Consider the following 22,959-nt stretch of genomic DNA (forward strand, 5'->3'; position numbering starts at 1 on the left):
TTTTTCATTCAAAAGGAAAACACTTCTATAGTTAATGTCACTATTGATACTTTTTTCATGAATAAATTTGTTTTCAAACAGTTTTACTGTACTTTATTTTCTATCTTGTGAATGTTTGAACAACACTTTCAATTCTTTATTCAGCATTTTGGAGATTTGGTGTTTACAAATGTTGTTTTTACTTCTGAAATTGATTTGTTTATTGCCAAAATATATTTTATCAACCTCAAGAAGTAATTGTTGATTATTCCTATGGAGAATTTGCCAGTTGAATAATATTTCTCCCATGATCTTTTCTCACTTTCCTCCCTTATTTAATTGAAATTATCTTGAACTAGCAGACCCATTTTTAAATTTTATAATTATGAATATCAGTATACATATCTTCTTAAATCATGTTTAATTAGTTTTGTTTTGGAAAGCGTTTATGACTATAACAATTGATCTACATATAATTACATGTTTATATGGATCCAATGCTTGTCACAAACCTATTACTTGTTTTATTCCTGCTTCTTTGAAATTCATCATAGTTTTTAATGTAATTCTCAAAGGTACATTTTTTTAAAGGAAAACTATGGGAGATTAGTTTGTTTAATTCCTTGCTCCTATAATCTTATCAATGGAACAATAACTTTGCTAGGCATACAGTTATTAGGTAACAATGTTTCCTTTCTCTGGCCTCTTTGTGTGTGCCAATTCTGAGTTCTGGAGATATGGTTCCCTCCTCTCCTGGTATTCAGTGCATGGAGGGTATCCCTGCCTTCCCTTCTTCTAGTAGATAATTTTTGATAGTGGTAATCTTTGTGATTGTTGTTTTTCTATCTAGAATTTTGCATTATTTCTTCTTCTCCTTCATCAACTCCTCCTTTTTCTTCTTTTTTTCCAAAACTCAACTTCTTAATAATTTGTACTAGTACCAAAAAGCTTCTTTACTTTAAGGGATGAGAGGTTTCCTTACTTTTAACTCACTTTTCCACATGCATATTTCTGATTGTTGCTTCTGCCCTTTTTCATTCTTGCCTCTTTTTTTATTTAACTTATCTTGTTTGTTCTTTCATTCTTTATCCTGAAATATTTCTTCGTATACTGATCATGTATTTATATCCTGATCTTTCCTTTATTAAACTCCATAATTTTTACCTTAATCTTTTTTTCTAATTTCATACATATCCTTTTATATTTCTACCTTCATCTAATCTATCTCCTTGTCTTATCGTCTTGTCTTTTATTTCTCATATATTAGGACTCTTATTTGCAAGTGACAGAAACTGAAGCTGCACTGAGCCGAGCATACAGGAGCTTAATGGTTTATAATCCTAAAACATTATAATAGTGCATGGAGTACCAATGCAATAACACATCAATTACACCATGAACACACCATTAAAAATGAGAATTTGTAGGACACTCAAGAGACATATAAAATGCTACCCTACTAGAGAAAAATGTGATAATATTAAATATAGGCTAAAAAAGATTCCTACTGTCAAAAAAAGTTGCTTATTTTACATCTATCCCAAGTTTAAGTCTGGTCATAATTACCCAAAAATAAATTTAACAAACAGGTCCCAGAGTTCACCTAATGAATTAAAATGACTTAGCGGAGTTTTAGTTAAAAATCCTGTAGAAGTTGCGTTTCAAACATCCACTAAATCACAGACGTTGCTGAATTATTGGGCCACCCATTGAAATACCTAGCAGATGATATGGTCCATAAGCATCCCAGACATTTAAGAAGTATAGTGAACCAAACTCTCAATCAACAGAAGACTAATCACCAGGCCAATTGGTGTTCTGGGTCAGGGGAAGAGACTTCTCTTCCCCAGCTTCTGTGATCTGTTCTTTGAAAATGATACTGTCCAGCTTCCTTAATTATGAAAACTAAGATCTGTGGTCATGGTTATCTTCAGGCAAATCTGATGGAAGATGAGAAGATACGTGAACTAGTGCAACAAAATTTCACCCCATGTTTGTAACAGCTAATTTGTTAATATTCAACACTAACGTCAAATTATTTTGGTTACAGACCTACCATCTGCCTTTCCATTTGGCCTGCATGTGGAATCCATGATAGTAGTACTCCATGTAATCCAAAATGGTAGTATCGAAATTGACAGAAACTATTAAAGACAAAATTAACCAATGCAAATATTTTCCTGATTTTATAATTGTAATCAACAACAGGACTTGAAAAGAAGAAGAAAGCAAAGAAGGAGAAAGGCTGGTGGATAATAAAAAGTCTTGCAATTAATTTGTGTAGGCTAAGGCTAAACTTACACCAAGCGCCAATACTGTCTATTCTGTGAAGATCAATAGAGAAAGATTTTCTTCCCTTCTTGTCCTCACCTTACTCTGGACCTCTGGATTCCCAATCCCCTGAAGGCAAATATCCATTATTATTGTGGCTCAATTTGTACTTTGACAAATATTGACATCTATTTCAAAGAGACTGCAAAGAAATCTGGTGTTCCTCTGAGTTTTGTTTTCATGTTGCCTTTCTCAAGCATAAATTAAGATATGTTAAATGTTTGTTTTTGTAGCCTAATTACACTGAATACACTGTCATCGATAGTGTTTACATACTGCAAGCTACTTAACATGTTATATACAGTAGGAAAGATGTGTTTAAATATGTTTGCATGGCTTATACTTGTATATCTCAAAAATAGACTTGAATTGTTATCAAGCATTGCCATTAGTATGCTTTTTTCAGTTCTAATCAAAATATGTCATTTTATTATGCTTTCCATTTTTACTCTAGAAAATGTTGAACTGTAACTGCACATTCAAGTTTAATGTACTGCTTCAAAAGCAATTTAAGCGGTTTTATCTATAAATATTATAATTTGGTGATGGTGTATGTGGAACAGAAAATGCTTGTTCAGAACGTGGCAAATACAGCCACCTGCCTGGGACAGTTCCAGGAGGCGGGAAGACCTCAGGGCTGGAGGGGAAATTAGGGGATGCTCCCGAGGGCAGGAGGCAGACATAAAGGAAAATCGTGGAATTGATGTGGGAGGATAATTCACAGCTTTGGGTGCCAGGAAAGGAGGTGAAAATCCTGGAAAAATCCAAGTAGGGTGAATGAGATTGCAGCAAATCCATAACACTATTGAAAGGGGAATCCCCTGTTCTCTAGAGTTTAAAGGCCTTCGTTTATTCACTGAGAGATGGCAGGCTAATTACGGGCTCTGGTTTTCTGCTCCTTGAGGGAAGTGCCCTCTGGACTCATAATACTAACAATAAACAACTCCACTTTGTAGGGCTTGAGTTGAATTACGGTTTATACTTTAGAGAAATGGATTTTTTACCCTAATACTCAGACCCAGACCTCTCACAGATTTCGGTGGTTTCACAGAGACTCCTCCAAGTCTATGGCACTCTTGGTCGCTTTGCTTTATGGCAACAACATGCCCTCCATCTACTTGATTTTCTTTCACTTGGTTTGGTGAAATAGAAACGTGATGCTGAGGCCTGTGTTAGTTGAGAGTTATGTGCTTGGAGTGGCAAGACTCAGGGTCCAGGGCATCTGCTCTTGGAGTAGCTCCCTTGTGACCTGGATATTTGCCGCTAGGCGATCTTTCCAGGTCAGCATCTCATGTGCAGGAGACAGTCGTCCGTTCGATGCCTCTGACCTCACCGTCCTTGCTTCTAGTCTCACTTGGACACCAGGAGCTGCCTCTTGCTATCAGCACTCAGAGCAGATGCAGCGGTTTGGTGCCTGTGCAAGGTTGCAAGTGTGTAGTTGGATGGGAGGCTTCTCCTCGACCCCCTGGTCCCCTGTCTCACGCAGAGAAGAGGAAAGTCAGGGCCAGAGGTCACCTGGCCCGATGAAGGTCCTTACTCCAGGAGCAGATCCTCAATGGGAGTCCAGATTTCAGGTGCACAAGGCGTGCGGTCTTTCGGCAGCTCGTGCCACCATGCACGTGGTGTGTTTCCGCTCCATGCTTCTCCTACGGAGGCCATTCCACCGCCATGGCGTAACCAGGGAGGTGGGCGAGGCCGGGGCCAGTTGCTCACGGTCGGGGGAACTAAGGGACCTGACTCCAGCAGGTCCTGGATTACCTTGATGCATCCCAGGGGGAGAGGCTGGGTTCTGAAGATTGGCGGCGTGTTTGATTTATTTACATGAGATTTCTTGCGATACATTTTGTGAATAAATTTTCTTTATAACTGTTTCAGTATAAGTAGATACTGATTATAAGAAAATTCTACAATCCTTTCAAAAGTACTAAGTAAAATAAGAAGTAGAAAGTGTTATCTCGGCAGGGCGCAGTGGCTCACGCCTGTAATTCCAGCACTTTGGGAGGCCGAGGCGGGCGGATCACGAGGTCAAGAGATGGAGACCGTCCTGGCCGACATGGTGAAATCCCGTCTTTATTAAAAATACAAAAATTAGCCAGGCGTGTTGGTGCATGCCTGTAGTCCCAGCTACCGCAGAAGCTGAGGCAGGAGAATCCCTTGAACCTGAGAGGCGGAGGGCGGAGGGTTGCAGTGAGTCGAGATTGGGCCACTGCACTCCAGCTGGTGACAGAGAACGACTCTGTCTCAAACAAACAAACAAACAAACAAATAAAAAACCAAAAACTTGTTATCTCTTGAAATTTTTAACTCTGAAAATCCACCCTCTACACATCTTACACAGAACAAGACAGGCAGCCACAATGTGCCATATGTGTTGATATAATACCGCTTAATGCCAGCACGTGTAAGATCTGTGCTCCTTCTCTGTGTTCCAATGAGCAGACAAAGCTTCAAAACATTAGAAATGTAGAAAGAACTTAAACTTATTGCAACTTACTCTTTATTCCCACTCCTAATCACACTTTATCATCTTATTTTTATGTATTTTTCTTCTTCCAGGTGGCCTTTAGCTTGAAACTCAATTGTACAGAAATAAAGAATATTATTTTATATAAGATATGCCTTTAAATTGATATTACATGTTCACGTTACATTCAATAGGGAGCGACTTTATTCTTGGCACAATCAGTCCCTGAGAACATTAAGCTCACTGTTGACCTCAATCGTGGTCATTGTTTTCTTGTGTGTATTTGTTGCACAATGACTTTAAATATAATGTCTGAAAAATCACAGCACGGGGCTGTGAATTCTGGTTGCCCTGTATAGCTGGAGATTTATAGCTCCTGTCAGTCTCCCAGGGATCTCTGAGATGGATTTAAGGTGTGAGTGGTCTCCGCACTTTCTGGGTGGCTTTCTCTTCTCTACCCAGTGAAACCGACTGCTGTGATGAGCTGGGGTTGGAGCTGTGGGTGGGGCTGTCAAGATACTCTTGTTACTATGATCAATCATAGCCAGGTCCATGAAGCAGTTGCTAATTGAGCTCAGCAATGGGATTAGCTCCATTTTTCAAGCACTTATTTAGTTTTATAAATTTTAGTCGACAAATAAAAATATATATTTAAGGTGTACAATATGATGTTTTGAAATAAGAATACTTTGTGGAATAGCTAAATCAAGCTAATTAACATATGCATTACTTCACATTTTTTGTCGTGAGAACAATGAAATCTACTCTTAGCAATTTTCGAGAATATGATACATTGCTATTACCTGTAGCCACCATGAAGTGCAATAGAGTTCTTAAACTTGCTCCTCCTCCTTGTCTGAAATTTTGTACCTTTTGTCCAACCTCTCTCAATTCTGTCCCCCAGCCCCATCCTCCGCAGCCGCCCTTCCAGTCTCTACTCCCATGAGTTTGAGTGTCTTCACGTAGGTGAGATCTTAGGGTGCTCGGCTTCATGCATCCGGCTTATGTCACTTAATACCATGCATTCAGGGTTCATCCCTGCTGCCAGAGACAGCAGGGTTTGCTTCTTGTTTAAGGATGAACATCGCTGCTGTGTTCATGTTCCATCCCATTATCTGTGTGTCAGCTGATGGATGCTTAGGGTGATTCCATGTCGTGTTTGTTTCTGTGAACGATCTCATTGATGCCTCATGCATGCCACCTGAGTCCCGCATGGCTGGTGCTCTCTGCCTCTGAGACCCCTGGCCAGCATCCGGGCACGGATGCCTGCTGGGCAGATCCCAGAGCCACTGCCTCCAGAGTCTTCACACTGAGCACCTTGCAGCCTGCCCTGCTGGCACAGCTGCCTCCAGGAGGAGCCGCTATGGGAACGTTTTTGTTCTCAGTAATTTAAGGTGCTTGCTGAGAGCCTGATGAGAAGGAATTTGTAGCATCGGAAGCCTCTGGTGAAATTTCTCCTTGGCATTATTGGGACCAAATCCCCATAGTGTCACATTCAAGTCAACGCAACAAATGTGAACTGAAATGTCGCGGTGTACCCTATCCTGTGGCCCCCGAGTGCCCTGTGGCTGATGGTCTGGTGTTCTGGGTGCGGACCAAGGAGGAGCCGGTGGCAAAGGCGCCTCAGGCAGGCCCTGGGCTCCGTGGGTGGCTTGTGCTCCGCAATTTTGAGGCCATTTGCACCTGCTCCACCAGCCCACCGCTCTGAGCTGCAGCCGCTGCCAGCCACAACAGCACCACCACGAGTGTCTTGGGGGCTTTCTTCAGAGGAGGCTGTCAGCGTCCTCAAGTTCCAGTCGCTCTAGCCTGCTTCAACAGGCTTTTTCCCACCTGCGGCCTCTCCTCAATGGCCTAAAAGCTTGGCCAACTCCCACAAAGTTTGGCGGGAACACAAGGCTGTCACTGACATTTGTGGCGCCAGGACTTGCCCACGCGGGTTGCAAATGTCGGCCACTGTCTGTGCCACGTGCAGTGACGCCGCCCGAGGTGCGCACGGTGCGCACACCGCACGCGCACGCCCTCGTAACGGCTTGGCTTGGCACGCCTCGCTTGGCTTGGCTTGGCGTTAGTCGCTTGGCTTGGTGGTCCTCGCTTGGATTGGCTTTACCCTGGCATTCCTTTGCTGGGCTTGACCTTTTCTTGCTGGGCTTGGCATTCTCCTGGCTGGGCTGGGTGTTTCCCCGGCGGGGCGTGCGCTTTCCCTGGGTGGTGGAGGGGGCGTGGGCTCTCCCCGGGTGGTGGGGGACGTGGGCTCTCCCCAGTTGGTGGTGGGGGAGGGGTCGTGGGCTCTCCCAGGGTGGGGTTTTGGCTGGGATTGACCTTTCTCCCCTAACAGATTGGAAACCCATAGTTTCCCGCTTTTTGGTGAAACTCGTTGACAGACACCATCTGCTCGCTACTACCAGGCTGTTAAAAGCAGATGGTGGCTGAGGTTTCTCCAAAGCTGGCTGCCTCCCCTATGAAGAAGCCCTTTGGCCTCAGGGTCAAGATGGGCAAGTGGTGCTGCTGCTGCTTCCCCTGCTGCAGGGGAAGCGGCAAGAACAACGTGGGCGCTCGGGGAGACCACGACGACAGCGCCTTCACGGAGCCAAGGTATCACGTCCGTCGAGAAGATCTGGGCAAGCTCCACAGAGCTGCCTGGTGGGGTGAAGTCCCCAGAGCGGATCTCATCGTCATGCTCAGGGGCCCTGGCATTAACAAAAGGGACAAGAAGAAGAGGTAACCGGGCCTGGGGCTGGGAGGAGGCGGGACCTAGGGGGATGGGGTGGGACGTGCCCTCCTGTGTGTGTGTTTGTGGGGGGCGCCCTGGCTTTCTTGCCTCCTCAGGTCCCACGCCACCCGGTGTGTGGATACTTCAGAGAGGTCGGGGCACAGGCCTCTTTATGAGCAGCAACACAAAAACAAAACTTTAGTTGATTTCCAATCCCATAATAATTTCCCTTATGGAACACGTAAGAGACTGTTTTAAAGTGATTTAACTCTCAAAATTAAGTCGATGCAGCAGATTATTTTTAATGTACACATTTTAAAACAATGTTATATACATTATAGAAGGGTGTATAATGAGAACTAAGTCCCATAATATATCAACTTCTGAGATTAAATATTCTTCAGATAGAATCCAATATGCATTTTATATCAACGTACCCCTATGTAAATATGTTCTTTACTGAGGAACCTTAGAAGGAAACTGAAATGGGAAGATGGTTCGTGTCCTTAAATAGGAAGATTTATTTTTCTTAAGATGTGAGTTCTTTTGTGTTTATCACTTTTACCCAAGCCAAATAAAAATAGTAAAGTTTTAACATTTTAAAATTACACATGCTGTCTTTTACTATTGTGATACATTTTTGTGACAGAATGGAAAAAGACTTGCTCTTCCAGATATCAAAATGTGCATGTGCTATTTCCACAAATTGTTTACTAACAGCTCAAAAGACATAAATAAATAGAACAGAATACAAAATCCAGAAATACCCAAATATATGTAAGAATTTAGAACTTGATAGTGGTGATGTTTCATAGTAGTATAAAAAGATGAATTATTCACAAATGAAATGCATGCTGTTTGGAGAAAACTAGCTAGATTTTTTATGTCACAAAAATAAGTTCCTGGGGTATACATTAAAAATTTTAAATATACAAATTAAGAAAAGTACCAGAAGGAAACACAAATATCTATTTTTATATGCAGATATATTTTATGTTCACAAAGACATAAGAACCTCAAAAGCAAGTATTCTGAAGGGTGGTTTGGCAAAATAAAAATTAAAACACCCTGTAAATAAGAAAAAAATTAACAAAGGACAAAACACTTGCAAAACATGTATTTTCATTTTACAGATAATTCTTTCAAATCAACAAGAACACAAATTAAATAAGCTCAATTTAAAACTGGGCAAAGTACTTTTTTGCATATCTACCAGTGACCTATGCACATAGGAGAACATAGTGTTCCTGGTAAGAGAAGGAATTTAAATTAGAAGAGAAATGAAATACTCTTTTCTATCTAAGTTAGAAGAGGAATGAAATTCTGTTTCTATCCACAAAGTTTGTGAGGATGAAGAACAGTGGTACTTATACAGCTTCTTAAGGTTTAAGTTGCTGTGACTTTTCAAATAGACACTTTGGTGGTAAGAACCACATTTTAAAAATGTATATGCCTTTTACCCATCAATTCCATGATACTGAAATATCTCTTGAAAATAGATACATCTGCTTTTCTTAGTATTGCTTAAATAGCAGTGTATTGAGAAGAACTCATGTAAAGATTTTATGAACAAATTTCAGTCCATCCATATGATGGAATAATATGTAACCATTGAGGGTGTCAATAGATACAGAGATATGTTGACATGCAAAGATGTACTTAGGTATATATCAAGTGAGAAAAAAATCAGTTATACGCAAACAGAATATGCTCTTGTGTTAGCTGAAACTATTTCGAAAATATGATAAAACTTATTTCTGGGGATTTGTATTGTAAGTGAAGTTTTTCCCTTTATCTTATCTGCGATTTCTGCAATGAACATCTGAAAAGTTTTAGTTAAGTTTCACTAGTAATGAAATAATCCTTGGGAAGAGAAGGAATATGCTATTTGCATAGATACAACTAATTTCTCACATTCTATTATTTATTTTTCTTTCTGTGGATGCGTATCTTCTGTGAATTTTTTTTTTTTTCCGACACGGAGTCTCACTCTGTCGCCTAGGCTGGAGTGTGGTGGTGTGATCTTGGCTCACTGCAACCTCTGCCTCCTGGGTTCAAGTGATTATCCTGCCTCAGCCTCCTGAGTAGCTGGGATTACAGGCACGCGCCACTACACCATGCTAATTTTTGTATTTTTAGTAGAGTTGGGGTTTCACCATGGTGGTCAGGCTGGTCTCGAACTACTGACCTCTTGATCTGCCTGCCTCGGCTTCCCAAAGTGCTGAGATTACAGGGGTGAGCCACCATGCCTGGCCTCTTCTGTGACCTTTCATTCTCTTCAGAAGTAGATGGAATCTGTTTACCCGTTACTGTAGATTTTATTGTGTATACATTTTATTATATAATTGTCTTTTGATTGTATATAGATTAACATGTGTAAGAAGTATGGATTAATTATTTTAGTTACATATGAAAATTAAAATAGCAAATATAAATGATTATTACTATTGCAAATGTATTGCTCTACTATACAGGAGTTTTCTTTAAAAATATTGAATTCTTCAGCTGTGTTTATCCATTCTTTCAATCGATTTATTCATCAAACATAAGCCAGACACCTATTATGTGGCAGGCATATTCTACTATCTCTCAGGATCCTTCTATCTTCGAAAATTTCATGTTTCCCTGCCAGGCCTGAGCAAACTGAGAGATTTAAAATTGGACTATTAGGACTTAATCTCAATTGACGCTTTTCCTCCCTCCTTTCAAACAAAAGCATTTCTGAAGGTAGAAAATAATAAAATGTAAACTTTAACTGCCTTTTTGAAAATTTATAACAGTCACGGGTAAAGACTAGTTTAGGACTTTTAAGAACTAAAACATGGTACTTAAACAGCATGGAATATTATGCAGCCATAGAAAAAGAACAAGAGCATGTCCTTTGCCAGTGACTTGGATGGAGCTGGAGGCCATTATTCTTAGCAAACTAACCCAGGAATAGAAAACCAAATACTGCATGTTCTCACTTACAGGTGGGAGCTAAATGGCAAGAATGTACAGACACCTAGAGGGGAGCAACACACACTGGGGCCTATCAGAGTGTGGAGGATAGGAGGAAGCAAAGAAGCAGGAAATAAAACTAATGGGTACTGGGCTTAATACCTGTGTGATGAAATAACCTGTACAACTAACGCCCTTGGCACACGTGTGCCTATGTAACAAACCTGTACACCCTGCAGATGTACCCCTGAATATAAAAGTTGAAAAAAAATTCCACAAATAGTTTCATAAATCCATTTTAAAAAATAAAATTTATAACAATCTTAAATCCTAATATTAATGATTGTAAATATCTGATTTACATATATTCTACAAATCTAAGTATTGAAAAAAATTAGCTATAAATACATTCATTTGAATTCCATGTTTTCTTTGGATTAAAGATTTTTGAAAACCAAAGTAAGAATTAGTTTATTTTAGTAATTTGTTTTTGTTTTCACCTCAGCCCTCTTAATGCGTAGTTCTTTTAAGAACTAAAATTCATCTAAATGCCAGTCATCTGACCAGAACTGCCCCAGACCTGTTATGGATACCATATTCTACTTAATGTAAGGCACCATAGATTTTATGATGCCCCATTATTTTATGTCACAAGAAGAGAGTTATTTAAATGCCACCAATTTTAGTAAATCTTGAATTATAAGTGGTATTCCAGTGTAAGAAATGTCAAAACATGGAGACAATGAACGTCTTAGAATCAATAAAATACAATGTTATCTGTAATCTTTAAGACATATCTCAAAGTGTAGGTATAATTGTATCATGTCACTTATTTCAAATAGTCTTCTTTAAGTAGTAGTATTAATACAATTTATAATATCTGACAATTATTGAGCTGTTATTTGTGTTAGGAAGTATTCTACATATTTTGTGTAGAGTCTCATTTAAGCATTACAGTGGTTTTCTGTGAGAAAGCTATTTTTTGCATCCCCATTTTATTGATGAGGAAATTGAGACCCAAAAAGACTAAGCAACAGCTAGGAAGTGACAGAGCTTAAAACAGTTTTCCAGCTCAAGTTGAATGTAATCCAAGGGCTGTGCTCTTTCTGTTCTGATACTCTGCTCTTTCATTAACACAGTGAGAATAAGAGGTAATACATAGTGTGATTTCTTCACATGAATATTAAATGTTTGTTTTGAAGGCAGGGATAGCATGCTATTCAGCATTTGCAATTACATGAGTCATTGGTATGGCTTTAGATAGTGCATTAAAATTTCCTAAAAAGTCTCTCACTCTCTTAGGACTGCTCTACACTTGGCCTGTGCCAATGGCAATTCAGAGGTAGTAAGACTCCTGCTGGACAGACAATGTCAACTTCATGTCTTTGACAGCAAAAAGAGGACAGCTCTGATAAAGGTATGCAGTAGCCAACTATATCAGCATGAAGTAGATTTAAGAGAATTAAAAAAATGAGTTTTCTCATGTAAATATAACTTGGAGAAATCTGTGGAATGTTTATTTTGAATTCCTAGGATTTACAATTGATTTTTTGGTCTAATACTGACAGGCCGTACAATGCCAGGAGGATGAATGTGCATTAATGTTGCTACAACATGGCACTGATCCAAATCTTCCAGATACATTTGGGAATACTGCTCTACACTATGCAGTCTACAATGAAGATAAATTAATGGCCAAAACACTTCTTTTATACAGTGCTGACATTGAATCAAAAAACAAGGTATAGATCTACCAATTTTATTTTCAAAATACTGAAATGCATTTGTTTTAACATCGACTTGTATAAGGGTCAGTTTGCCATATTTGGAAGCTCAAGCATAACCTGAATGAAAATATTTTGAAATGACTTAATTATCTAAGATTTAATTTTAAATATTGTTACTTTTAAGAGGCATCAGCAGGTACAGCTTTTTTTATGCACTTGTGGTAAAATTTTTTTGAAAACACTGAATTTGTAAAAGGTAATACTTATTTTTTTTCAATGTTTCCCTTCCAGGTTTTCTTTTCCCTAATCAATGTAAAATGACAAAATTGCCCTGGAAGCAAGTTTTTCATTAAAACTCCAAGAAAACTAAAACATGTTTCAGTGAATAGAAATCTTGCTGCTTTGGCAAGTTCCTAAAAAAAAAGTAAAGATATGAAGTGATGTATCTTTTAGTGGCAAGGCTTAAGATATTTCTGATTGCCCATAAGGCAGAAATAGAAAATGAAAAGGAGAGCAATCAGAAATATCAAGGCCAATTTGGAAATTAGGTAATGGAGGAAAAAGACCGTGAAGATATTCTGTGTGTGTGTGCTTTTTTAGTTGTTTGTTCATTTCTTTCCTTTGCGTGGTGAGACAAGGTTCTCTTCAGTTTTAGAGAATGACAGTTTTTTTAGTTTGGGAGAGGGAGTTAGTGGGTTGTAAACTGCCTAGAGATTAATTTTAGGAGCCCTCTGAGGAAGCAGATTGGCAGTGAATAGGTGGTAACGTAATGGGAAACCCTTGAGCAGAGGGAATATCAGCGAATTATTTGACTTATTATCCTATTCTGGTAGAAATGGCCACTTAGATAGAGTCTAAACTCTGCTTTCAAATCTAGAATGTCTTGATGGGAAGGTGGGAGATAAAGAGCTTATAAGTAATAAGATCAAGTTGGATTTTGAGTTTACTAGGCCCTGTTCTAACGCCATCTAGGAAAATTAAGTGGTGTTTTCAGCAAATGAGTCTCTCACTCTTTCCTTTTTTTTGGCCAAAAGCTCAAATGATAAAGGGAATTGGCCATGTGGGTGAGAGATGAGACTGAAGTAATTGTCTGTTGGTCTAGTTTTCAACTAGAATTGTGCATCTCAGTAACTTGAGGAACATTTAAAATTAATCTACAAGTCTAGACCCTCTCCTGAACACTTTGTTACAGTAAGTCTAATAAAGCCTGGATATGTACATTTAAAAATGTTTCCTTGAAGGCAGGCATGCTGGTTATGGATGCCTCCCTCCCAGCTGCTAGAAAGGCTGAGGTGGGAGGATTGATTGAGCTCAAGATTTTGAATCTAGCCTGGGCAACATAATGAGACCATGTCTGTAACAACAATGACAGCAGCAACAACAACAAAAACAACAACAAATTCCTTAAAATGCAGATACACTTCTGCTTAAGAACCACTGAATAACTAAGTGTAATATGTAAATTCTCATATCTCAGAAACTTAAGACATCTCTAGAAGACTTGGAGTTGGATATGTGCAAATTCCTTTAAATCTTTCCTTTCCGATAATATTAGTCTGACTTTCTTTTTCTCTTTCTTTCTTTCTTTTTCTTTCTTTCTTTCTTTCTTTTTCTTTCTCTTTCTTTCTTTCTTAATTTCTTTCTTTCTTTCTTTCTCTTTCTTTCTCTCTCTCTCTCTCTCTCTCTCTTTCTCTCTTTCTCTCTTTCTCTCTTTCTTTCTTTCTTGGTCTCACACTGTTTCCCAGGCTGGAGTGCAGTGGTACAATCACAGCTCACTGCAGGCTTGACCTTCCCAAGTTCAGGTGGTCCTCCCATCTCCAGTTTTTATTTTTATTTTTTTTATTTTTTTTTTTAGTAGAGATGGGTTTTTTGCCATGTCTCCCAGGCTGGTCTTGAATTCCTGTGGTCAAGCGATTCAGCTGCCTCAGTGTCCCAAAATGCTAGGATTAGAGTTGTGAGCCACCATGCCTGGCCTAGTCTGACTTTCATCTCTGTGGTTGGGACATTAAAATGAATATTATTGGTAGTATCTATCAGCTTACAGAATAATACTTTTTCCTTCCTCCCATCAGTTACTCACTGCCATTCAGAAGGTCTTTAGAAATTTGCAGCGAGTATTCTTTCAATAAGTAGAGGCTGGCCCTCTCAGGATTTTGTGTCTCTTTGTTATTCAAGTGCTTAAGTCAGTAAGTCATTACTAAGAGCAGAGTTTTCTCAATTAAAATTGTAGCAAATTCTAAACCATTTTTGTCAATTAAAGCTGTATTATGGACTCTCCAGTATGTCTCTTAAGTTTGTAGAGCTTTGGCATAATCAGGATGGCAGTATTAAACACTGAAAACCATGCAGTTATTAAGAATACACATAGGAATTCTGTTAATTTAGTTTCAGCAGTCCTATGAACTGATTATTTAGTTAACAATCAGGAAAATTAAATATAAATGGATTTCAAATGAATAAATGTGGGAAAAATTCTTGAAATGGGCAGTATGAGCCTTAATAGCAATTTTTTACTGCACATTGGAGCTTGATTTTTTGGGTAAAACATCTGAAACTGAAGAAATATTTTACATGCAAATTCTTGCTTTATACACAACAATTTGTCACAGGGTTTGAAGATATAGAGATAAAAGATGTAGACCCTGCCCTCAAGAAGATTTTTGTTTAGATGGGAAAAATTATTATCATCCAATAATACCATGTCACAAATGCTGGGATAGAAGCAAAGATTCTTGAAACCAGTAAATGTTTAAAGTGAGTTTTCAAGATGACCAGGGTTAATGTGGTGAGGCAGAGGAGGGGTGTTTCCAAGGGAAGGAGCAGTGTGTGGGAAAGCACGGAAGAGTGAGAAGGAAACAACTACATTTTATTTACTTTCTATGAGTGTAAGTCCGTAGGATCTTTATATAAAGTTTCCAATTCAGTTGAGAAATACATAAATTTTTCAGTTACATATTGTTTTTGGTTTCTATTGTTTTACAGGGTGGCCTCACACCACTTTTGCTTGCCGTACATGGACAAAAACAGCGAATGGTGAAATTTTTAATCAAGAAAAAAGCTAATTTAAATGCACTTGATAGGTTTGGAAGGTATAGTTATTTCTTTTAATCTCTGTGTTGTTCTAGATTGATAGCAGTCACTCAAGTCATAAATATTAAATTAATAAGATTAACTTATACTTATTGGGACACAGTGATCAGTAGCGACACAAATCAGTTAAATAGAAAAAAACCAGTTATTTCGACTGGGCAACATAAAGAACAGTTTTAGTAGGATTCATCTTATTATATTGACTGATGTTATTTGTTATGTGATGTTATTGGTTGTATGTTCTTATGTTAGCTAAAGGGATTTCATATTAGTTTTAGAAAGTGTGAACTTTAACTTTCAGTTATGACTCAGTCTTGAACTTTTTAACCCTTTCTAGTAGTTTTTAACCTCTGCTTCTTATATGGTTTTCCACTAAATATGCTATATTAAACATAAATAGGAGTTGCAAATCATTTTGTCTTTTGAATAACTCTGCTTTAAGTTGCTTTCTTTAAAGAATATTAATGTTAGCTTATCCCTACTTGACAATCAATTGCTATTCCCACATACTGTGGGTTCATCAGCTTTTTTCCCTTTTTATTTCCAGTGTATTTTGATGTTTTTATTTTTAATTAGTATGAAGAGAGGGAGCGAAGATAGTCTTAAGTGGATACACTTTTCCTTTCATGAAGGCAAGCCATAGGTGGGTGATAAAGAGAAAAGAGCTATGCTTTAGATTCACACAAGACTGGGTTTAATTCCTAGCTTTCTTACTTGCTAGGTGTGTGACATTGTGAATGTTATTTACCACCAAATATGTTGTCATGTATGAAAAGGAGGAGAATACATCCTTCAAAGTTAGCTGTGCATAGTAAGAAAGATATATATCTTTATATATATCTTTTTATAGCATTTAATTCAGGGCCTAGCACATGCTTATTGGTATTCATTAACTGAAACTACTATGACCACTATTCTTACCATTATTGTTATTACTGCTTTCAGCATGCAGATAGCTCTTATTTGTCTGATCCCTAGCTGATTTTCTATTACAGTGTATCAGTCTAGGGAAGCTGGGAAGAAATCTTCACTTAAGTCTTTGTCTACTTCAGATAAGCAGCCCTAGTATAGTTTCTTGCCCATCAAAGGCCTTTAAATTAGTAGCTTCTACTACACAATACCCCACTGAGATAAGAGGTTTCCTTTTTGTCCCTTCCTTTTAACCTTGATGGTATTTTATAAAGATGAACACTTGAGCACCCAAGATGCTTATGTCTTTTAGTACATGTAAATGTTTAATTCTGCATGGACAGGCAAGATATTAAATTGGTAAAGTATATTGAATTAGCTTTTAAAATCACTTAAAATTCCTAAGGGAGAAATTATCTCTATATTATTTCAGAACTGCCCTCATACTTGCTGTACATTGTGGATCAGCAAGTATAGTTAGCCTTCTACTTCAGCAAAATATTGATGTATTTTCTCAAGATGTATTTGGACAAACTGCTGAAGATTATGCAGTTTCTTGTCATCATAATATGTAAGTGTTTACATTAAAATTCTAGTTAAAACTACATTGAGGTTTAAAATAATTATAATGATTGCCTCTTATGTATCAGGTGAGATGTGATAGATTGGTTCAGGTAGTTTTAGAGTGGCAGTGAATTAGTCCACTGCATCAGCTAGAAATGAAACAAAAAACTAGACTAGTTAGAAGTACCAATAGGTGCAGGATTCTTTATCTCAGGACTTTTAAGACCTTTATCCTTAGAGATTCCAACATTGTTCATTTCATTCCATGTATAACACCTATGCATGGGATAAAAAATAGTGTCATATCTTTAATTTTTCTAGTTAGTTATTTGGGTCTTGAAATGTCCAGTTTAGGAGAAATTCTTGTACTGTCTTCTGGGGACTGTCTCCTATATACTCCCTGAATTTTTTGAGAACCAAAGGGATTCACTAAGTCCAAGGAAGACAGTCCTTTTTTTCAAGTCATAAGGAGGAAAAAAAAAGGACATTTTAATCATTCTTTTGTTTCTGTTGATTCTGTTGCTGCATTGTTGCCACTGAAACTGGTCCTGCTGCCTGGTAATGGTTGACCTTTGACATCAAGATGCCCTTACTGATTCAAATCCCTCAAGTCTTCATGGTGATCCATACATGGACTTCAAAGTTATAACATTTTTTACGTTCACATACCTATGCCTATGTGCTCAGCCATTGTTCCCAAAGCACCAGCACTCTGCTCTGGCAGCTTAGCATCCTGGCTTTATCCACACACAAAGTGAGCAAATTGACCCTTCCACCCACATTCAAAACCTGATGTGGAACTCACATCTTATCTTACATTTAACTGCGACTGTCATGGTAAGAGATCCTTCGAGTCCCATGTTGGTCTTTTCTCTAGCAGATATTAGCTGGGCTTGTTCTAAACTGTCAGAGAGATTCAAATAATGTGGCAGAAAGAGGTCAGTGTTTGTTTATTCTTCTTTGCTACCATATCTGTACCCTGAGGCACATTTATATCGTGTATAGTACCTTAGGCAGTAGAAAGTCCCATATTAACCTTCCCCAGAGCAGTGAGCACCCAGTTGTAGTTGACCCCTTGAATGATCCATTTTCCATAATAATGAGAATCTCCCAAGCTACTTGCATCTCTTCCTCAAGATTTAAAAATATTTTCAAATTCTACCTCACTGGAAGATATTGAAGAGATTTCTCAGGATCTCAAGTAGGTTAGTTGGACTTAGAGCCAAACCTTGTCCATGACTCATCACTGTCCATGTGTAAAAGTAGAGCTTTATGCTTGCTTAGGCAGCACATATCCTAAAATTGGAACAATACAAAGAAAATTAGCATGGTGCCTGCATAAGGAGGCTGAACCAATTTTTGAAGCATCCCAAGTTTTGCGCAGTCACTGGAAGGTCATTTGACTATTTTCTGACTAGCTCCAAGGAAACGGTGTGAATCAAAGCAAAATGGGTGCCACCTAAATATTGAAATGGTGATTTTTTGCTACAAAAATATTCATGTAAGGTGGTCTAAGAGATTACCCCAGAGCTGAATAACGTGTGGGGTGTTGTGTGAAAAGTATATTGCCAGCATGTGACTTGAAAATTCAAGAAGGTCAACTTACAACTTCTTCATGGAACCTAAAAAAAAAAAAAGTAGGGTTTTGGTCTCCCATGTCAGCTGGAGATGAGCACGGAGATGAAGCATCACCCTAACAAACATCTGCTGGTTTAGAGTTTGAGTCTGTAGAGAAGGATCATTGGTCTAAACCAGGTCTTGACATCCATTGGATTTTCTGCCCTTGTTTTGATTGGTAAACTCCGTAATAGTGGGCAATCATGTTTTCCACTTTAATGAGATATTTACGAATAAATTTAGTTACAAACTATGAAATAGTTGAGATTCCCTGAATTATAAGCCATAAAGAGTAGGACGACTAATAAGGAAAATTAAGACTTAACATTTCCTGAAAATTACAACATTTGCATATTAGGGCCTATGAACAAAATATACATTGGGTTTTATTTGGGATTCCAAGATAATTTCAGTATAAAGTTTACGAATAGGTTATTTCGTTGCTTTACTATTTTTCTGAGCATTTAAAAAATGTTATCTTGTTAAGTCTTTGTAACAACCTAGTGAAATAACAACCTAGAGAAATAAGGCAGCAAAGTCCTCACTTTGTAGAAATAACAACCTAGTGAAATAAGGCAGTGTAGTCCTCACTTTGTAGAAGAAGACACTGAGCCTAAGAGAAGTAACTTGTCCAAGAACAAGTTGAGCACATAGGCATAGGTATGGATCAGCTGCTCATTATGGAGCTAGGCCTTATGCAGAGTTGGGACACTTTCTATTATGTCAAGCTAATGCAAGTTAGTTTACTGAGTCATAATGCCCTTGATTTATGAGTATTTCACCTTACTTTTTTCTTCTTTAATTAGAAGCTTAATGAGAGGTTTGTAGAATGTACACAGAACTGTATGGGATAATATTGTTAAGTTCTGTTATTCTGATATTGTTTGAAATACTCAAAGAATTTTTGCATTTGGTAAGCATTTTTCATATCAGTATTAAAATAGTAATTTTATTTATTACATTTTTATACATAGAATTTGCCAATTACTTTCTGACTACAAAGAAAACCAGATGCCAAAAAACTCTTCTGGAAATAGCAATCCAGGTAAGACTTCTGATAGTGAATTACTTTAGGTCAGTTTTCCCCAACCTTTTTGCCTTCTTGGCAGCAGGGACCAGTTTTGTGGAAGACAGTTTTTCCATGGACTAGGTGAAGGTGTGGATGGTTTCAGAATTATTCAAGCACATTACATTTATTATGCTACTTTATTTATATTATTATTACCTTATAATATATAATGAAATAATTGTATAACTTACCATAATGTAGAATCAGTGGAAACTCTGAGCTTGTATTCCTGCAACTAGATGTCCCATCTGGGGGCAAAGGGAGACAGTGACAGATCATCAGGCATTACATTCTGATAAGAAGCACACAACGTAGATCCCTCACATGGGCAGTTCACAACAGGGTTCATGCTCCAATGAGTATCTAATGCAACCACTGATCTGACAGGAGGTGGAGAGCAGGCAGTAATATGAGTCATGGGGTGTGGCTGTAAATAGAGATGAAGTTTCCCTGGCTTGCTTGCTTCTCACCTCCTACTCTGTGGCATGGTTCCTAACAAGCCATGGACTGGTACCAGTCCATGGCCTGGGAGTTGTGGATGCCTGATTTGGGTGGTCCTATCACAGATAAAAAGGTAAAAGTAAGGAAGTTTTGATCACAAAAGAAGAGCAAAGCGCAGGTTATGTTACATATGCTTGTACCAACCAAGTCTCACTATTACTGACTTCATTCCTCCTAATTTGAAATTGAAAGAGATAGATTTACTTTGTTGGAACAAGATGTATTCTTCTATCTGCTGGTTAATTGTCATGATAACAGTAATTTTGTTAGAACAAGATGCTCTGCTGCCATTCGCCAAAAGATTGTCATAATAAATACACAAATTGCCCAACTCTAGGCTCAGCAGATTATAATAAAAGTACAAAAATGTTTCACAGTAAGAGAAATGCTAGTATGCTACCTGGTTATGGATGCTTAATGCATTGTACAATCCAGACTCTATAAAGACACCTTTAATTTAGCCCTATGTTTATCAAAGAGCTTCTGTAAGTTAGATTGTGTACGTTGCAGGAGACAAAGATGGAATAGATGTAGTTCTGATCTTTAAGGTGCTCATAATAGAATAGAGCTGTCTCTATTTCATTTCTGTGCCTTTTCAACAGAATTTACAAAGAAAATATTTTTATGTTTTCACTTGTCCACTTAACAAATAACTATAAAATGTCTTTTAGATATTAAGCATCTTTCTAATGCTAGAGAACAGAAACAATTAAAAATACAGACAGGAGTTTGTTATTATCATTGTCATTTTTATTATGTTGCTACCTTATTCAGTGCTTACTGTGTGCTAGATGCCCACTGGAAGCTTATAATTATGATTTATTATATATTATATTGATTATGTACCAGACATATGTGACGAGGAATGAAAGCTTTAAAAAAAAGTAGGTAGGATTTAAGGTTAGCATGCAGAGTGAGTAGAATTTTTCTACGTGAAGAAGTAGAAGAATGATGTTTGGCAGAAGGAACATGTAATGAGATTGCCTGTTTGGGAGGAAGAGCAGCAAGTGCAAAAGACAAGATACTTAAGTGAACTTTGTAGGGTTTATGAGCAGTTCACTTTTGCTAGTACAAAAAGTGTGAGATAAGAGATGTTGGGAATGAGGTGAATACTTAGCTAAGGCAAGTTTATGATAGACTTTTTAATACTATTGAAATGAGTAGGTCTTATCCTGGGGGCCATGGGAAATTTACCTTCAATATCTTCCAGTGAGGTAGAATGCTTTGGACTGCAAATACTAGATGAGCAGTGGCTAAAACAGTAGGAACCAGAGTTGTTTTGGTTGTTCAGTGATATACTAGAGTTCCCCTTGTCCCTCTTTCAGCTGTGCTTCATGTCTCCTTTCATGGTTGGCTAATCCACAACAGTTCCAAACATCTTGTTCTCACAACACAACATCACAAGGGCTGCTTTTCTTCACATGTATCTTTTAAATAGGGAGAAACCTTAGAAGCATGCAGTGGACTTCCTGTAACATTTTATTGGCTAGGTCACACCACATGCTCATCCCTAAACCAGGCACTGGAAAAGCAAATGTAAGTATGTGATTAGCTTAGAATAATAATTTCTCTTTCTGAAGCTGAGGAGGGAGATTGGAATACTATCTCAGTAGACTTGTGTTTCTTCTGCAAGAAAGAATAAGGAATGGATATTGGTAGGGAGCCAGCAATATTTGCTGCAGGGACTCATTGGAGAAATTTGAGCAGGGGAGTCACAAGATTAAATTAGAGTATTAAGGCATTTTGGTAATGTTGTAAAACAGGGGTTGGCAAGCTTTTTCTGTAAATGACCAGGTGGGGAATATTTTAGACTATGTGGTCTCTGTCATATCTACTTAACCCTGCTGTTGTGTGAGAGCAACTATGGATAATATGTAAGCAAATAGGCGTGAGTGAGCTCCAATAAAATGTTATTTAGAAAACCATAAGGGAGACTGGATTTGGCCTGTGGCCTATAGTTTTCTGGCCCCTCATAGAGGATTGATGGAAGGTAACCATGTAAAGAAACCAGGAGACAAAGGAAGATTTGCTGTAGTCAGCTATAGTTTCCTTGTCACATGTCCTTGGACTAGTATCAATGTATTATAAGGTTTTCACCCATCCATCATGAAATAAATAAAGTTAGGAATCTCAGTTATTCATTTTAAAATTTTGGCCTTTTTTTGGTGTTATGCCTTTTTCATTTGTTTTGTCTTAATATTTTTCATGTAAGAAATAACATTAACAGCTGGGTTTTTTTTAAAAGCCACTTTGTAAATGTTTATGTTCCCAGTGGCAGTGGGAATATAAATTGGAAGCAGAAGAGAGGTATAGTCAATATGATTTAGTGATTATTGAATGAGAAAAGTTTAGGGGACAGAGAGAAATCTCAGATGATTCACAGGTTTCCAGGTTGTACACTATTATTTAACCTGAACATGAGGAAGGAGTAGGAAATTTTCTGATGAATACAGAAGACCAAAGAGAAGCAGCTCAACAGGAATGACTAATTATTTTTCTGTGCATGTTTAATGGGATATTCATATAGGATTTTTGAATAGGTCATTGGATATCAGCATTTATAGCTGGCATCCTACTAGTTTGACTCTCAGTAATAAGACTTGTCAAAGATCCAAGAAACTGAAAGTTGACGATAAATTTCCATGTGTATCACCATCAATGACTGAAAGTCAGCATCCACAGAATTGGGAAAGATGAACTTAATAGATAAAGATGAATTGGAGTTGTGTTTCTCTTAGAGAATGATACTCTCCATGACTTGTGTGAGTCACAGCTGCCAGAAAACAAAGAGGCCAAGGAACATATTAAAGAAGCACAGCAAATTCAGTCCTAGAGTGCCTCTGCTTGGCTTTGTGTTATAGTTCTGACTTCTAAAAAAATCACTTTTTGGCAAAATATGCTTTGTGTTTCTTCCCCTCTTGCAACCTGCAACCAAACAGAATCCTTTTTAGCAAGGCATTTTTGTATTCTTTGACCAAAGCAACATATAAATAATAAAAAGAAGTAAGAGAAAAAACTTTTTTTTTTGTATAGGCTAGTATTTAACATAAACTTGAGA

General features: G+C 37.9%; 1 protein-coding gene and 1 non-coding gene across 2 annotated transcripts in view; both read left to right on the plus strand.

Moving 5' to 3' along the window:
• The first annotated feature begins 4,872 nt into the window (after positions 1-4,872).
• LOC100450610 (POTE ankyrin domain family member A) overlaps positions 4,873-22,959 on the plus strand; it is a 75,866-nt gene continuing 57,779 nt past the window's right edge. Inside the window, exons 1-6 of the mRNA XM_002819058.4 lie at positions 4,873-7,492; positions 11,727-11,841; positions 11,993-12,166; positions 15,134-15,240; positions 16,584-16,721; positions 19,306-19,376. Of these exons, the coding sequence (XP_002819104.3) occupies positions 7,194-7,492; positions 11,727-11,841; positions 11,993-12,166; positions 15,134-15,240; positions 16,584-16,721; positions 19,306-19,376 (904 nt within the window). The 5' untranslated portion in view covers positions 4,873-7,193. The remainder of the gene's footprint in view (positions 7,493-11,726; positions 11,842-11,992; positions 12,167-15,133; positions 15,241-16,583; positions 16,722-19,305; positions 19,377-22,959) is intronic.
• On the plus strand, positions 17,991-18,093 carry LOC112134762 (U6 spliceosomal RNA). The gene has a single exon (XR_002916119.2). It is a non-coding gene; the product is annotated as a U6 spliceosomal RNA (small nuclear RNA).

Source organism: Pongo abelii, chromosome 7, assembly GCF_028885655.2.
Source record: "Pongo abelii isolate AG06213 chromosome 7, NHGRI_mPonAbe1-v2.0_pri, whole genome shotgun sequence".
In the NCBI taxonomy this organism is placed as follows: Eukaryota; Metazoa; Chordata; class Mammalia; order Primates; family Hominidae; genus Pongo; species Pongo abelii.